A 16,896-nucleotide genomic window follows, 5' to 3' on the forward strand; every position below is an offset into this window, starting at 1 on the left:
TCTACAACTGAAAGAAAACTGTAGCCAGGTGAGGTCAAACTCCTCTCTCAAATAACAAGCAATAGGACAAGAGGAAAAGGCCTTAAGTTGCACCAGGAGAGGCTTAGATTGGATATTAAGAAAAATTTCATCACGTACATGGTTGTCAAGCATTGGAACAGACTGCCCAGGGAAGTGGTGTAGTCACCGTTCATGGAGGTATTTAACAGAAGTGTAGATGTGGTACTTAGGGACATTGGCAGTGGATTTGGCAGTGCTGGTTTAGTTGCTAGACTTGATATCTTAAGAGTCTTTTCCAACCTAAATGAGTCTGTGATTTCATCATTCTATATTTCCAAGTTTGTGTATAGGTATATACATGCCTCTAGTGACAGCTCTACAAATTGTGTACTGTTTAATTTCTGTTTCAGGTTCTAGAAAGGATTATGTTGTAGCACATAATCTTTTACACATTTTACTCAAATCCCTTCATTATTTCAAGTTCTTACTGTTTTACCCTCCCAGAATCTGTGTCATATCTCCTGCACTTTTTAAGGTCTTTACCTTCTTTTTATTCATTCATTTGAAGTTGTCTTTCTGTACCTTTGTTACCTATTAAAACTGTCTCCTGGAATGTTTCCAGTCCCTCCTTCTCCCTCCCTTTTGATTCCGTCCTGTCCTCCCAGTCCATGGGAACTGACTGCAGGAAGAGCCATCATCCCAAATGCAGTCGTCAATCAGAGAAACAAGATGATGGCACTGCCAAGGCCAATAAATAATAGTAATTCTTTAGAGATGGTTATTTGGAAAAATTAGATCCACTTGTGTTTTATTCTGCCTGGGCATCCATTTTTAAACGTTAACAAAGAAGGAAAAAAAATCTTTTCATTCTGTAAACTAGTTTTCATCATATATTTATTGGAAATGTGGGACTATTTCTTCCCAGATCATTATTCTTCTACAGAGTACCCAAAGCCTTAAATCAGTTTTTCTTACAGCTTTTCATTACGATATATGCATTCAGCTCTCATATCTCCAAAGGGAAATGGGCTAGAAGTAATGTAAGTGCATTGGCAGGAAATATTGCAGATATGCCTTGAGTTTATTTCCTCTTCAATTTAAACCACACTTACCTAGGAGGGCTTCTCTTTCTGCAGTAAATTTTTACCATTGAAACAGTTTAAAGCAGAGGCTTCTAATAATCACTCTTATCAGGGACACATTCCCTTTACACATTATGGTTTCTATACCCCTGGAATGACCCCTTGTTCTAAAAATGCATTTTCTGTGTTGCTCTTATTCTTCTAAATATTATTGAGTAAAAGGTTTAGAAGTTGTAAGATAAGTTGCCTTGAAACAAGAAGACTACATCAGGGTTTCTTGCTTCCTGAAGTCAAGAAGTTATTTGCACTTTGATTTTTAGCACGTTTTTTTGCCTGGATTCATTGAAATGCGTTTAATAACTTAATCATAGCATCTTTTGTATTGCTTGATCAGATCAAACAAACCTCTTGATACCTGGAATAAATCTTTCTCTGTAGGAATGATAAGGCCTGACCATTCCCTTTCCCCCCATGGAAACTGGCAGTCCCCTTCCCATAAAGTGTTTATTGTGCCAGTGGCTGCTCTGTCGTGTGTTTGCACTCTCAACTAGAGCTGGGTTTATGTAAAGCATGCAATGCATGCTACCATGCAGATCTTTGATCCACAGTGAGCAAAGGCTGTTCACAGAGCTGGTAATAAATGGCTAAGAAGCTATTTAATGTGTCACAGCTGTGAACAAACAAGTGTGCTGCTGATCTGTTCCAGGACAAAAGCAGTTAGATTAATTAAAACATCACTAAAGATGTCTTAAGGTAATTTGCTTGATTTTTGCCTTGAGACTTAGGAACTTAATCCCTTCCAGTTATCCTGCTTTCTCAATGAGAAGAGCTAATTGACTGTGTGACTGTCCATTTCAGGCTATCATACAACTGATTCATTTAAATAACTTTTTTCAAAGGATTAAGCTCACTTATTTGATGGTGCCCTGAAACAAATAAAGGCTTTAATGGGTATGCTTTTAATGCCTGGTCTCTGGACTACAGCTCAGACCTTGCATGCATATATTCAGCTCTGTTTCTCCAGTGGAAATTGAACTACAAGTTATACAAGTACAGTGATATATTCTGTTCCAGAATTGAATAATGATATTGTTCCTTCTCTGATGTAGTTAAACTGTGTTCAAGTGCAGAGTAGTTCCTGCACTTAAGCACTTGCTACATAGATATTGAGGCTGATAAGTACAGCCATTATTTGTGCCTAGCAGCGTGAGTTAGCTTGTCCTTATGCAGGGTAAGTCCCATGCTTGAAACAAACCTTTTCACCTTGAGAACCTTCAGGCATTCTCCTACTAGCGAGTTCATATCTTGTTAGTAAACAGAAGGAAATGGTATGGGAAAAAAAATGGATGGGAAAAAAACCACAACATTCACGTTCACTGTACTAGCCAGAAGGTGAACACACTTAAGTAACCATGCCCAATAAAGACAACAAATAACTTTATTGCAAGTGTCAGTGGAGCTGTCTGGACCAATAATACAATTTTTTCTGGCAAGAGTAAAGTTAGATGTAGGTCCATATTCCATGAAATAGATTTATGTATCAGTGGAGTTGACTCAGACCTTCATACTTGCAAGATATGTAAACCCAATACTCTGCAAAATGTAAGATACACACAGACTTGCATGCAAATGTGATCTGTAAGTAACATTAGAATCACATAGTGGTTTAGGTTGGAAGGGACCTCAAACAATCATGTAGTTCCATCTTCTTTGTGATGGGCAGGGACAGCTTCCACTAGATTAAGTTGTACAAAGCCCCATCCAAACTGATCCTGAGCATTTCCAGTAACAAGTCCACAAATTCGCTGGCAACTTGTCCCGGTGTTTCATATTAATCCACCCTCATATTAAAGAACTCTTTTTTATGTCACTTCTTTTACTTACTAGATTCTGTCTGGTCTGTATCTACCCTCTCTCACTTTAAAACAGTTGGGCTGTGTCCTGTTATTACAGATAGAAAGTCTTTCTCCATATTTCTTATAAGCCCCCTTTCAATATTTAACAGCTGCTTTAAGCTCTTCCCAGAGCATTCTCTTCTCCAGGCTCAACAACCCCAACTCCCTCAGCCTGTCTCCATAGAAAAGGCATTCCAGCTTTGTCATCATTAGTCCAGAAGAAGGGATGTTGTATTGTTTTGGCTTTTAAGCATATGTGCATGTCTTTACACTCCTATGCACTCCTAGAGAAGTTCTGTTCTGAAACCATATTGAACTCTTAAAGGGGAAAAAGGAAAAACTGTTCTAACCTGACTATCAACTATTTATTATTAATGTTTATTTTGCAGTGTGGAAACAATTAATGATGGCAATTTCCATATTGTGGAACTGCTAGCTATGGATCAGATTCTATCTTTATCTATTGATGGAGGAAGCCCCAAGACAATTACCAATTTGTCCAAGCAATCAACTCTGAATTTTGATTCTCCGCTGTATGTAGGAGGTAAGAGGATTTTACTGCTTCTTACTAGAGGTACTATAGATAATTTACAGTGGTAACATGCTTTACAAAACACATTCTTGTGCTTCTTAAATACTCATTCATTGACATAACATTGACATAACACTTTTAAGATGAAACTTTGGCAGTTAATGTCAATAGCTTCAATTTTAAGGAATAATATATCCTCAAACTACACTGATTGCATTTTTATAATTATTTTTATCTTTTATGACTGTAAAATTTTGTAATTTTCTACTGTTATTTAGCCTTTTATTATACCAAATAAGTGTGCTTAACATTGTTTAGCTGCATGAAGATTTAGTAATGCCCATTCAGAAAGTGTAGAATTGTAGCATTCTGTTTTGCTCATTTTACATTCCTATTTCCCTGTACTGATATCTGCAGGAAATGGTAGCAATGTGTAAAGCCATGAAGTATAATTTATGTCTGAGATCTTACTGCTTAGTGCTGATAAGAGTTAGGACACTAGGTAAGAATATGCCCAGACAGTTGCCTCCCTGTATGTGTCAGGGCTTGGGTTTTGTTTGTTTTGAGGAAAAAAAAAAGAAATAATTGTTTATTTAATCGTTTAAATTGGGCAGCTAAAGTATTTGAAAAGTTTTGATCATTTGATGCTATTTTACTCTGTAGAACTATGAGTTCAAACACATTGTTCAAACACTAGCAGTTCCTGATGGATTTCTATGGGCCTGTGCAATCTAGGTAAAAGTCAGAAAATTCAGCCAACACTTAGTGCCTCCTTACTTGGTAGCAAGTCTAAGTTCTTAGGGTTCAGAGATTCAGCATGGTTTTAAAACACTTTTTAAATGCTACATATGGTAGAACATGAAAATATTCTACTTAATTTAACCTTAGACTTAAGCATCTTGCCTCCTTGCAAAAAACTGTGCCATCAGGAGTACATTTGTGGGATGTACTGATGCCTTCAAACAAGGATTGGCTTGTAGAAGCAAATTGCATTTTTTCCTGTGTATCACTTCTGCTTACATAGTGTCCTATGCCACATTTGGAAGAAGGGCTCCTAGAATCTGATGGGACACTGCGTGCTTGCTTACTTGTATTGTCAACATCACTTTGTTTAATGACTGCTGAGGCTAATTGTACTACTTGAAAGCTGAGCTTAGTGCAGAACAATAATCCTCCTGTCTGTTAAAAGCACCTTTTGATGAAATGAGGACAGGCTGCCAACTGTAAACATTTGTTCTGGGCACATTCTTACCACTGTGATGCTGATTTGTGACTTCCTTGCTTCTTCACCCTGCAGATCTCCATTAGGAGAACCATACTAATCTGCATTGTCATCTGCAACGATCAGAAGAATAACTTTTGGAAATAATATTTTCTCTTAGTGGTTTGATACTTAAGAGCAGCAGTCTTTTGCAATCTAATGCATGTTCCTCTCATGTTTATTCTGTTATAATTCTTCACATTCAGGCTCCAAACAGGCAATTATTTCTGCTGTCACAGAAAATGTTGATCCAAAAAATAATTAAAACCAATCATAGAAGCACATTGTAACAAAATAAAGGAAAAAACCCAGTAGGTTGACATTCAGCTCTTAAACTTTCCTCTTCTTTATCTAATTTATCTGTTTATGATTTTTAAAATTCTCAAAATGGGTAATTTTCTCTCTTGTGTCTTTGTATCACCCATCTTTTTGAGATTCAATGATTTTTTTCCTTATCCAACTATATCTGGATTTTTTTAGGGAATTTGATTACGCATTTTTATCAGTTAAGAACTTAAATTCTCACTAGGTTTTTATGCAGTATTTTTGTCTTTGCCAAAGTCTTAGTTTGACACCTAAATCATCATGCAGCTTACACTTACTCTTACCACTTTCCTGCTAAAATGGCATTTCTGATAAGCATCTCCTCAGCTGGCAGACTGAAATTCAGACTTAACAGCAAGCCCTTGTACACTGTCTGCTGTAATTCTCTCTCATTCCCTCTGTACCTGCCTTCCCCTTTTTTTTTTTTTTTTTTTTTTTAATGTTACTCTTGGGTCACAATATGTAGCTTGGTTTGAAAGGGGTAATTTAACATTATTTTTACCAAACATGAGCTTATTGATTTATACCTTTTGGAGTTTTTTGCCTTTTCCATGTGTATGGCTCTTTTGTGTGGTCAGAATACATGTGCTTATTATTTTTGCAGTTTTTTTCTAACACATTTTAGTAAATCATACTGAAAGTGCATGGCTTGTATAAGAATTCTTAAGGGACAATCTGTTTCTTCTCAAAAACTCTTCAAAGGAGTCATAGACATCACTGATACTTCACATTCTTCTCTTGGAAATTAGAGCATATTTTACTAGTTGAGAGTGGCACCTTCTTTCATGGATGTCCCTATTTCTGAGACAGGTAGAGTATCAGCTGCTTCTCATTTGTGCCTGCTCTGTTCTGGCAGCTTCTAGAATTAGGTACTTGTTTCGACAGTTTTACTGGGTAACTGTTATTTAAGAGAGATTCCTACCATTTATCTCCTTGAACAGTAATTTCAGTGTCCAAAAGCTTAAAAGGGGGTGGGGAACTACTCTCTTACCTTGCCAAAAATAGATCTGAAATATTTTTCTCTATTGTTTCTGTGTTAGTTTTTTCCTAACTGGTAAAGAATCTTGATATAAAAATTATCTAAGAAATATTGCTAAAGAATATAAGCAGGTTTTACACACACTTTGGACTTCTGACATTTGGTATCTTGCTAGAAGCAAAAGTGTATAGGCTGAAAGCTTGTGCATATGTTTGCATTGTGTTTCCAAATGTCTCCCTTATTAGAGAAAATAGACAAAAAATTCTGAATCATGTGTAATATACCACCTATTGCCTGGTACCATACATATGTGCTTATATGGTTCCCAGAAATCACATCTAAGTTTCCTGACACTTTCAAGTATAACATCTAGTTTATCATTGCATTGGTGTGCTTAGTTTTATGAACCTTGTATTTTTACAAAAATTAATTTCAGTGCATCTATTCTGCTGAGATACATTTCTGCTGAGATTCATTTTCGATGAACACTAGCTGAGTGTGGCTTTCAAGGGAGAAAGCTGGGTGAAGGGGCCTTGATGTCTCTGCCCTGTCCCTGGTTTGAGAATATGGCAAGTAGATGTGAAGAAATATAAACTCATTATTGTTTGCAGTCCAAGTCCTTTAATATAATAGTTCAAAGCCTATTTTACAGTTTGACCTTGCCTGGGTGCCAGGTGCCCACCAAAGCCACTCTATCACCCCCTCCTCAACGGGACAGGGAAGAGAAAATGCAATAAAAGCTCTTAAGTTGAGATGCAGACAGGGAGAGAAGCCTCATCAATTACTGATGTGGCAAAACAGACTCAACTTAAAGAAATTAATTTAACGTATTACCAGTCCAAATCACAGTAGGATAAGGAGAGGTGAAACATTTCTTAATGAAACCTTCCCCCCACCCTTCCCTCCTTCTCAGGCTTAACTTTTTCCCCCTCAGCTCTCTATCTCCTTCCTACAAGCAATGCAGGCACATGAGGAATATGGGTATAGTCCGTTCATTGCATTGTTTCTGCCATTGCTTCCTCCTCAGAGAAAGGAGTCCTTCCAGTGTGGGGTCCCTCCCATGGGAGACAGTTCTCCACAAACTGCTTCTACACGGCTTCCTTGTTTCCCATGGGGTCCAGTTCTTCAGGAACAGGCTGCTCCAGCATGAGTCCCCCAGAGGGCCACAAGTCCGAGGAAAACCTGCTCCAGTGGGGGCCCCTTTCTCCACAGGTCCTGCCAGAAGCCTGCTCCAGCACAGGCTTCCCATGGAGTCACAGTCTTCCCTCAAGCATCCACCTGCTCCAGCATGGTCTCCTCCATGGGCTGCAGGTGGATCTCTGCTCCCTGTGAACGTCCATGGGCTGCAGGGGCACAGCTGCCGCACCGTGGGCTGCATTGGAACCTCAGCTCCAGTACCTGGAGATCCTCCTCCCCTCCTGCTTCACTGACCTCAGCGTCTGCAGAGCTGTTCCTCAAATATCCTCTCTGGCCACATCTACACAGTTACTCTTTTGGGCTTTTTCCCTTTATAGATAGGTTATCACATAGCTGTTGCTACCATCACTGACTGGCTTGGCCTAGGCAGACTTAGGTCCATCCTGGAGCCAGCTGGCATTGGCTCTCTTGGACACTGGACACTTCTGGCAGCTTCTCGGAGAAGCCTGGCCACACAAACCCCATACACTTAACTGATAAGATCAAAGAAGATTAGGCTCTTCAACAGTATGGATACTGTTCATTTCTTTAATCACTGAAGCCTAGCACAACGAAATACAATAACCTCTAAATGAAAGGCAGGTCGACTTCATTAGGTTACACAGTATTTCTTCATGACTCTTAACTGTTCAGAGTAATATAGAAAGTTATTAGAAGAACATAGAAAGTTATTAGAACCAGTTTACATGGTTGAGGAGCAACTATGCAGAACATTGTGTCTTTCTTGTCATTATTTAAGTACCAGAATGAAAATTGTTGATTTTGTCTTGGAATAATCCTATGCTACTAATAAGAATATTTATTTTCAGGTAAACAGATCCTTTTTAAGGCTCAGTGTACTTTGATTTCTTTTACTTGAGAACCTCAGGACTCATTTGGGCATTTGTGTATTCATTATTAGAAAGCATTATCTTAAGGACTATCTGCTATAGGCTAGTATGTTGGCAATAAGTTAAAAGAAAATAAAAAGCAGAGGGTAGGAGCAGAAGAACTTCATGTTTACAAGAAAAAGTTTTATAGTAATGTTCCTTCTGAATTATTCTCAAATTATTATAGCAGGATAAGTGCATCACATACAGCTACTGCTCTAATTACACCTGTAACAACTGTAGACTGTGACAGAGGAATTACTCTGAAAATGTCAACGCCGGGGACATTTGCATTATCTAAAAGTGTATACACATGGTAGTTGGATGTTTTGGTTTTTTTAATTGATTGTTTTAGACTCTAATGGCAAACTGTGAATGGCTTTTAGTTTTATTAATCTGGTTTTGCGACATGCTAAACAAAAATATTTTTGTTTTTGGAACCTCAATATGTTAAACTATCCTTTACAAGAAATTTTCCATAGCAAAACTTCACATTTGAAATGTGTATGCTAGTTCCCTTTTGATGAGCTGGTCCTACTAAATTCTTCTGGATTTGAGTATCTTAGCTTATAAAAAAATGACATATCAGCTGCTGAAATTTAACAACCTTTGTTTTTCTGGGATTCAAAAGCTGTGTGCTATCCTGAACTTAAATGCACTAGGTCAAAACCAGGTAAAGCTGACCTTTTCACAGCTCAGAGTTTCCTTTCTGGTGAAGTCTTATATTCATCTCTTAAGCATGACTTAGAGACTTAAGGTTTTGGAGCTGGTTTATATGCATGCCTGACAACCAGGACAATTTTGTTTGGACAAAACAAACAAAATTGACAAAATTGTTTGGAATTTGCTTCTAATTTGAATAGCTAAAAATAATTAATTTAGAAGAAACAGTCCTTTAAAAGTGTTTTAAAAATGGAGAAAATGGTATAGAAAATTGTGAGATTATTACAGTGATTATTATTTGCTATTATTAATTTCCTAGGTATGCCTGTGAAAAATAATATAGCAGCTTTGCGCCAGTCGCCAGGGCAGAATGGCACCAGCTTCCATGGTTGCATCCGTAATCTGTATATCAACAGTGAACTCCAGGACTTCAGAAATGTGCCCCTGCAAGTGGGAATTCTGCCAGGGTGTGAGCCTTGCCATAAGAAGGTTTGTGTGCATGGCACATGCCATGCTACCAGCCAGTCAGGCTTCTCCTGTGAGTGCGAAGGAGGATGGACCGGACCACTGTGTGATCAGCAAACGAACGACCCGTGTATCGGAAATAAGTATGTCCTTCCTCAAGAAAAAGTAGTAGTGTAATATGCACATACGTCTCCTGTTATGTGTATTTTTTTTTTTTTTCATAAAAGTTCACATTTGCAAGAAGCAACATAACCTGGGCATGTAAAAGTGAAAACAGCATCCAGGTTTTAGCATATATTCTTTCCATAAACCTAATGAGGGAAAGGCCCCAGTTCAGGGGAGCAGATTCACATATCCCACTGAAGTTCTGCCTAAAGCCTGGGAGGTGCTCTTGCATACTTCAGTATGGGCTTCTTTTGTAATGAGATGCACTGATCCAACTGTGGGTATGACCCTTGGTACAAAAATAATTTTGAAGTAGTCGCAAATGGAAAAAAACCCTATTTTCTGATTTTCAGTTTTAAAGAATGAGGTAATTAAACCATTAATATTCATAACAATAATATTATCTACTTTGTTTTTGAAAAATGATACAATGTACGTACCTAATATTTTATATTTTCAGAATACCCAGGTTTTAGGAGGAAAATAGATTCCAGTCTTTATGGTGAACTTCTGTTTAAGTCTGAATGTGGCAATTCTGTTTACTGATTTGAGCAGAAAATTTTAGTTTAAATATTTATATATGTCTATAGAAAGATTCTTGTATATAAATGTGTGGGGATATTATATGTTATATATATGTTACATATAATTGTGTGTATGATAGTATTGATTTCTATGCATATTAATCTTTCATATTTACTGTAGAGACAGATTCTATTTGGGTCCATGGACTCCCAGCACAAGAAGATCAGAAACTTCAGAACTTCAAAGTTATTTTGTGCTTATTGATCTTGGGCAACAAGATGCCATTCTGTCTGCCCTTACCACTGTCCTTATTACAGCTTGCTAAACTTTTTTGGGTTTTTTTTTTTCCCTTTTTTTTTTTCTTTTAAAGCAAGCCTGCTTGGGTCTTTTGGCTGCTGCTTCTTTAGTGCAGCATTTGCCTATGTAATTTTTGACTTTTTAGGACCAGTGGCCTTAAGTTTTCTAAGAGATTCTAATAAGATGATTTTCAACTCCCATATAAAATGATGTTTGAATCATCTTTTCACATAGTGAGTGGACAGTCTGACCCTTTAAAGTTTTATACAGCAATTAGCATGCTTTGCAGCACAGTTTTGTTTATATTGGTTATAGACTCTTTCAGTACCTTTAAAGTTTTGAACTCTTCCCAGAGCTAGAGCAGTCAGGTTTTGAAGGATATCATTATAGCATTTAATTTTTTATTGGTCTTTTTTTTAAGCTGTCCTCTTTCACAGTGACTTTTAAGAAAGGTAGTCACAGCAGGTTATAAAAGGCAAATGTGACTTTCTATTTCAATACTTCAGGATTAAAAAAATCATCAAACTGTATCCACAAGTTCTATTGTCAGAAAAGCCAGAGAATTTCTTTAAACTGTCCTTGAAATATTAGATTTCTCATTGTTTCTTATAACTCTGCACATTATCATCCAACCCGAGTGCTTTTTTGCAGCAAAATATGAAAGTATCAGTAGCAAATGTAAGCAGTATCAAAGACAGAAGTAAGTGAGCACAATATTAATTTTTTTTTTGCTCTTTAAAGTATTGGATTTGTTTCAGTTCTATACAGTGCTGTGAGCTTTTAAGAAAGGCAAACCAATTTTTTTTTTTATTTGGAGTAGAGGAGGGCTTCATTGTTCTTTACTTCCTGAGGATTTTCATTCTGTATTTCTTGATTTATCTAAATTGTCTATTGAATAGACAATTTTTTTTTTCCATATAATACCATTTGACATTCTGCTTTATCTGAGCAACAGAATTGTCACTGTGATCTCTGTTTCAAAATGCAGGTGATCTTTTAGAGATGTTGGTCACTATATTTTGCATTCAAGCACCTACATCTAGGTGCTTGAATGCAAAATATAGTGACCAAAGTTTGTTCTCTAGTCAGTAAAGGAATAAGCACATTTCAAAAGAATGAATAAGACCTCAGGTTGTCTAATCATCCTCTAGATAAGCTCATTTCTCCTCATGACTGACTGTGTCTGGAGCTTATGGCAATTATACATCCAACTTGAGTGCCTGACACAGGTACCTAAAATTAGATGAGATGAAACTGTGCCTGAGAGTTTGCACTTAGCTTGATGTTCCTTTCAGTACAGTCTGAAGATGAAATGTAGAGCTTCAAAGAGAAGGTGGAAACAAAAGTATGAGAGTTGGCATTAGCTAAAATTTCATCTTGTAAGTCAAAGCAAAATTTTACCAAAGATCTTGACACAGATTGCTTTGATATCTAATGTCTGTATAGAGTATAGCAGGATGTCAGTGCCAGCTGAGTAACTTTGTAGATCAGATGTCCTAAAAGTGGATGTTTTATAAATGGTGAAAACATTTATGCTGAACATAATGAAAAATAAACAAAAGCTATCTGCCCCATGATACAGTCTAAGCCTTCCATTTTGAATTGCCAAATAACAGTTTTGAAATACCAGACTTCAACCACAGGAGCAATTTTTAATTTTTGTAGAGAATGTAGTTGCTTCAAAATACAGACTAATAGAGAAGTAGGAGGTGCTTAACCTAATAGTTTTATATTTGCAGTTTTTAGTCCCAGATTGGTTATGTTATCCTAAAAATTTCAAAATGAGATGTTGTGTTTTTCAAAATGAGATATTGTATCTTAATAGAATTCTTCTTTTAAGATGACATGTAATTTTAGCTTAATTTTTGCTGGCTTCAAATTGAAATTAATTATTTTATTTTAGATCAAATAGGATTTTTATATTTTTTATTTATTTAGGTGACTGTCATAACATAATAAGGAGGTTGTGAGTTCAAGAGTTGTACATTACAGAGAGGAAAAACATTTGAGAGCACAAACATCAGGAAGGGTGATTTGTATGTTAGGGTTGCATTCCTCCCCACAGAGGAATTTTCACTGTGATCTCCCTAGGAAACAGTATTTAGATAGAAATTTTTTCTATGGAAACAAAGGTTAAAGAGAGTAGAATTATTTTTGGAAGGAAGTTATTGATCCTGTGCTGCCAAATGTGGAAAGGGAAGTAATTTTATTCCAAGTCATTTGTGATGGTTTCAGAAGATGAAATCCCCTGATGCTCAGTTTACAGCTAGGAACAGATAATTAAGCATCCTTTTTTTGGGAAGCACCACCTCTCTCTCCAAGAGAAGTAAGACCAGCTGTGTGTTCCCATACTGTACATCAAAACTTAGCAGATGCAGATTAATTCACAATCTTTTTTGTATTAACAAGATTTGAGCCTGCCCCAAATGTTTATCAAAGCTCAACTGGGAAATTAGCTGCTTTAATTACTTTGGGTGAGACTTGACAATGCACAGCCTCACCTAGGGTGAGGTTTGGTATGAATTCTGGGGAGTGCTGTTGCCTTGCAGGGAAGCACAGAACTGCCTCAGACATTACAATACCCTGCTACTTGCAGTTGGCAACACAGACTAATATAATTGAAGGGAAAACACATGTTCAACTTGAAACTGCCATTGCTTGGGTCAGAATAGTTTTTCTTAGGAAGTGCCTGACCTGTCTTTGTGCTGGGAGCCCTGTATTTCATAAGTGACAATATTGAGTTTCTTTTAAATGATAAACGAACCAGAATTTCAGGTGAGTTTCTTTTTTCTTTTGCTTGATTTTGCTGTGTTCTTCTCAAAAGCATGCTGAAAATTTAGGTAGACAGGAAATGTTTTTAATAACAGTGGCCTGTAAAATTTTTCCATAACACATCTACAGTGGCAATTTTCTGGTGAGAGGGAATTCTGTACTGCAGCTTGTTTTGTATAAACCTGCATACCAATTATAAACCACTTCACTGCATCTCACTGAAAAAGTCCATTAGAAACAAAAGCAATTTCTTCTAAGTACCGTCCAAAGTATTTGTAGTTAATGTTGCTTAGCCTGAACTTTGATGAATAATTTATTTTTATTCTCTTGGGCTTGTTTCCCCTGTAGATGTGTGCATGGTACCTGCTTGCCGATCAATGCATTTTCATACAGTTGTAAATGCCTGCAGGGACATGGGGGAGTCCTCTGTGATGAAGAGGAAATGCTGCTTAACCCCTGCCAATCCATCAAGTGTAAACATGGCAAATGTAGGCTTTCAGGACTTGGGAAACCATATTGCGAATGCAGCAGCGGATACACGGGGGACAGTTGTGATAAAGGTAAAAAAAAGTCATTCATGTTGTTGTGGTCTTAGAAAATAGGCTTTTTTAGTAAAACATGAGCAGCCAAACACATGAACAACCAAAAACATGATCAGTTTTTTTTTTCCACAACACACACATTTGTTGCTTTTTTTTCTACCATATGAATTTATCTTGATGAGAGAAAAACCAAGCCTTTCCCATTTGTTTGCATTTTGAGGATTTTTTCATCAAACGTTTTGCTGTGAAAACATTTCTTTTTTTTTTGCCTTTATTCAGAAACACATTTTTACTATATTTAACTATTACCTTTTACCTGCTGTATCTTTCTGTATTTATTGTTTCTCTACCTTCTGCAACTGAGAAGCCAAATCCAATGATTCTGCTCCTAGTTTTATCACAAACTCTACTTTTGACCTCTCAGCTTCAACTGATTTATCACAGCGAATTATGCAGGTGAGATGGATGAAAACAGGATGACTTTTCCCCCTACCTTTTTCTTTTTCCTTTGTCTATCAAAGCTCTCCCTCTCCCTCTTTTTCCCTTACCCCAGATGGCATTTATTTTGTATTGTACATAGATGTGAATAGAAGAATATGGTTGTAGAACTTTTAACAGATGTCTCATTTTTAGCTGCCTTTATACCTCAGTAATTTATGAAGTTAGCGGAATGTAACTTATATTAAATAAGAGTTTGAATAATATTAAACTCCAGGTCTAATAAATTAAATTGCATGCGCTCTGAAACATTTCCCTATGGTAAACAGAACCAGCTGCAAGCAGTGTAGCAACAGAAGATGTGTATTTTTATAAAAGAGGAAAAGATTTAAGCTTCCAATTTTCTTGTCATTGTAATACCTTCGTATTTATGGTTTACATATACATAATATAAGCTTTACCGAAAATAGGAGGTATAGGGAATGAAACCCAGCATTAATCACATTACGTTTGGAAGAACCACTAGTTTCCAATACAAAGTGTCAGTCAAAATTTAAAATGCCGATCCCAACTGCAATAGTAACACATCTCCCTGTGTTACACATTCTTTGACCTGTGTCTCAAAATTGTATCTCTTATTTTAAAATGTTGTTTCCCACAGAAATCTCTTGTCGAGGGGAACGAATCCGAGATTACTACCAAAAGCAGCAAGGCTATGCTGCGTGCCAGACGACCAAGAAGGTTTCGAGACTAGAATGTAAAGGCGGGTGCTCGGCCGGGCAGTGCTGCGGGCCGCTGCGCAGCAAGCGGCGGAAATACTCCTTCGAGTGCACTGACGGGTCGTCGTTTGTGGACGAGGTGGAAAAAGTGGTGAAGTGTGGCTGTACAAATTGTCCCTCCTAAGTGTCCCTGTCACACTTGTCTTTTGAAAATGTTGTATACTTATTGACCGTGTCGGACTAATTAATGCTTCATAGTGGAAATATTTGAAATATATTGTAAAATACAGAACAGACTTATTTTTATTATGAGAATAAAGACTTTTTCTTCATTGAAAAAAAGATTCAAGTGCTTGAACTGAGACTTCTCATACCCAAGAGGAGCTTTGAAGAAAAAAAAAAAAAAAGACCTGGTAACATTGCAGCAGAAATGGGAAACTTTAACAGCTTTTAACATGGATTCTTCTTTATAACATGCTGAAGATACACTGACACTATACACATGTGACTTTCAACTTAACAGCTCAGAGATGAAATACTGACCAGAACACGAGGCTTGTTTTTTCACTTTCGTATCAGTCTATTTTATTGTCTTGACAGACCAGTCCAATCACTTACCTATGGATGAGGAAGCTTTATGAGCAAAAAGAATCAGATTATGCAGAAGTAACAATTGTTCGAAACACATTTTGTCTTTTGGAATTATTAAGCATCTTGAGAAGATGGGGTCTCATTTAATGAATGGGAAATAGGAGATACAAGAATATACTATAATCCTGAAATCTCCTGATGATGTGTACTTTTATATCAGCATGTTAGCAAAAGAAGCGTAAAAAATTGTTTATCTTCCCTTTTACAGTATTAATTTTTTTGTAATATAAATGTTCTGGGGATGATAAAATAGATTATTGATGGATAAATTAGTAATAATATGGATTTCTGTTTCTATGAGTTCTAAACAACTCTATACAGTATTGGGTTTCATTGAGAAATATTTATTGTATCAAAGTACATTGTACTTAACCCTTTTAGGCCATCCCTTTTACTGTTTTTCAATGCTTTAATATATATTAATTTATATTTGTCCCAGTATTTTTGTAATTTTTTTTAAAGGACTTAAAAATCAGGATTTTTTTGCAATAGAACTAACGTAGCATGTCGTCTTGGGGTAAATGTTTTCAGTCTGTTTTTTCCTTTCCATTCCCTTTTACTTTTCCTTAGAATCTGACCACTTGGTGTCATTGAATAGAAAGTGGTGACAATTTGCAGTTTCACATATAGCTGATATTCAGGACACCTTCCAAGGGCCTGTAATATATTACAGAAAATGTCTTTACACTAGATGGCAATTGTAGAGAAGTTAATTTTCCCTATATACAGTACTTACAGAAAATAAGATGGAGTGTAGAAAATTCCATTAGAAGATAGATCTTTATAAATTAATATTCCCATGGAGCTCTTTACCTTTTTTATAAAAAAGAAAAAAAGGCTGTGCTATCAAAAACTGTGATTTTCCCCAAATAATAAAACTACTTTACTGCCCTAATGTTCCCCATGTTAACATGTTGCTGCTAAATTATAATGTAGAACTGGTAATCAATAGTGGGTTGTGTTCTTCTTTCAGCAAAACCCAGGGTACCCTGTAAAAATGCAGATGTTTTTTTCAATTTTATTTTATTATTTTTTTTACAAAAGAGTTAGATGTACATGTGTAATGCAGTGTGCTTTGTCATATTTGGACTGATATCAGTAATGCTACTGATGTTTGTAAATTAAACAGATATTTACTTCATTAACAGCTTTTATTTGTATTCTTCTGATAAGTTTAAATTGTCTAGCAGCCTTTAATTAAACATCTGTTGCAAAGAATATTTGGTAAAAAAAAGAATAAAACCCAACCCTGAATCTAGTGTATTCCTTGCTGAAAATCTGAAGAAGGAATTGACTTGGAATAATTACACCTAGAGGCAGTGACATCTCAAAATGTCTGTGCATTATGAACTCAGATGAACTTATACCAAAACTAAGAAAACTACTTAGAAATACAGTACACTGCAGGAAAAGGCAATTTGAGTCTATCCTAATACTTTAGTGATTATAAAAATGGCAATTTGACAGTTGTTCTAGCAAGTAATATGATTCTTTAGAGGGATTCAGTTTCACTAATCTTT

At 36.4% G+C, this 16,896-nt stretch overlaps 1 protein-coding gene across 4 annotated transcripts in view; it reads left to right on the plus strand.

Moving 5' to 3' along the window:
- SLIT2 (slit guidance ligand 2) overlaps nt 1–16,630 on the plus strand; it is a 260,586-nt gene extending 243,956 nt beyond the window's left edge. For all 4 annotated transcript variants that reach the window (XM_077782787.1, XM_077782788.1, XM_077782789.1 and 1 more), the window contains 4 exons: nt 3,367–3,521; nt 9,122–9,410; nt 13,375–13,586; nt 14,668–16,630. In XM_077782787.1, the coding sequence (XP_077638913.1) occupies nt 3,367–3,521; nt 9,122–9,410; nt 13,375–13,586; nt 14,668–14,909 (898 nt within the window). In that variant the 3' untranslated portion in view covers nt 14,910–16,630. The remainder of the gene's footprint in view (nt 1–3,366; nt 3,522–9,121; nt 9,411–13,374; nt 13,587–14,667) is intronic.
- The last annotated feature ends 266 nt before the right edge of the window (nt 16,631–16,896 follow it).

The sequence above is a fragment of the Lonchura striata genome, chromosome 4 (genome assembly GCF_046129695.1).
Source record: "Lonchura striata isolate bLonStr1 chromosome 4, bLonStr1.mat, whole genome shotgun sequence".
Lineage (NCBI taxonomy): Eukaryota > Metazoa > Chordata > Aves > Passeriformes > Estrildidae > Lonchura > Lonchura striata.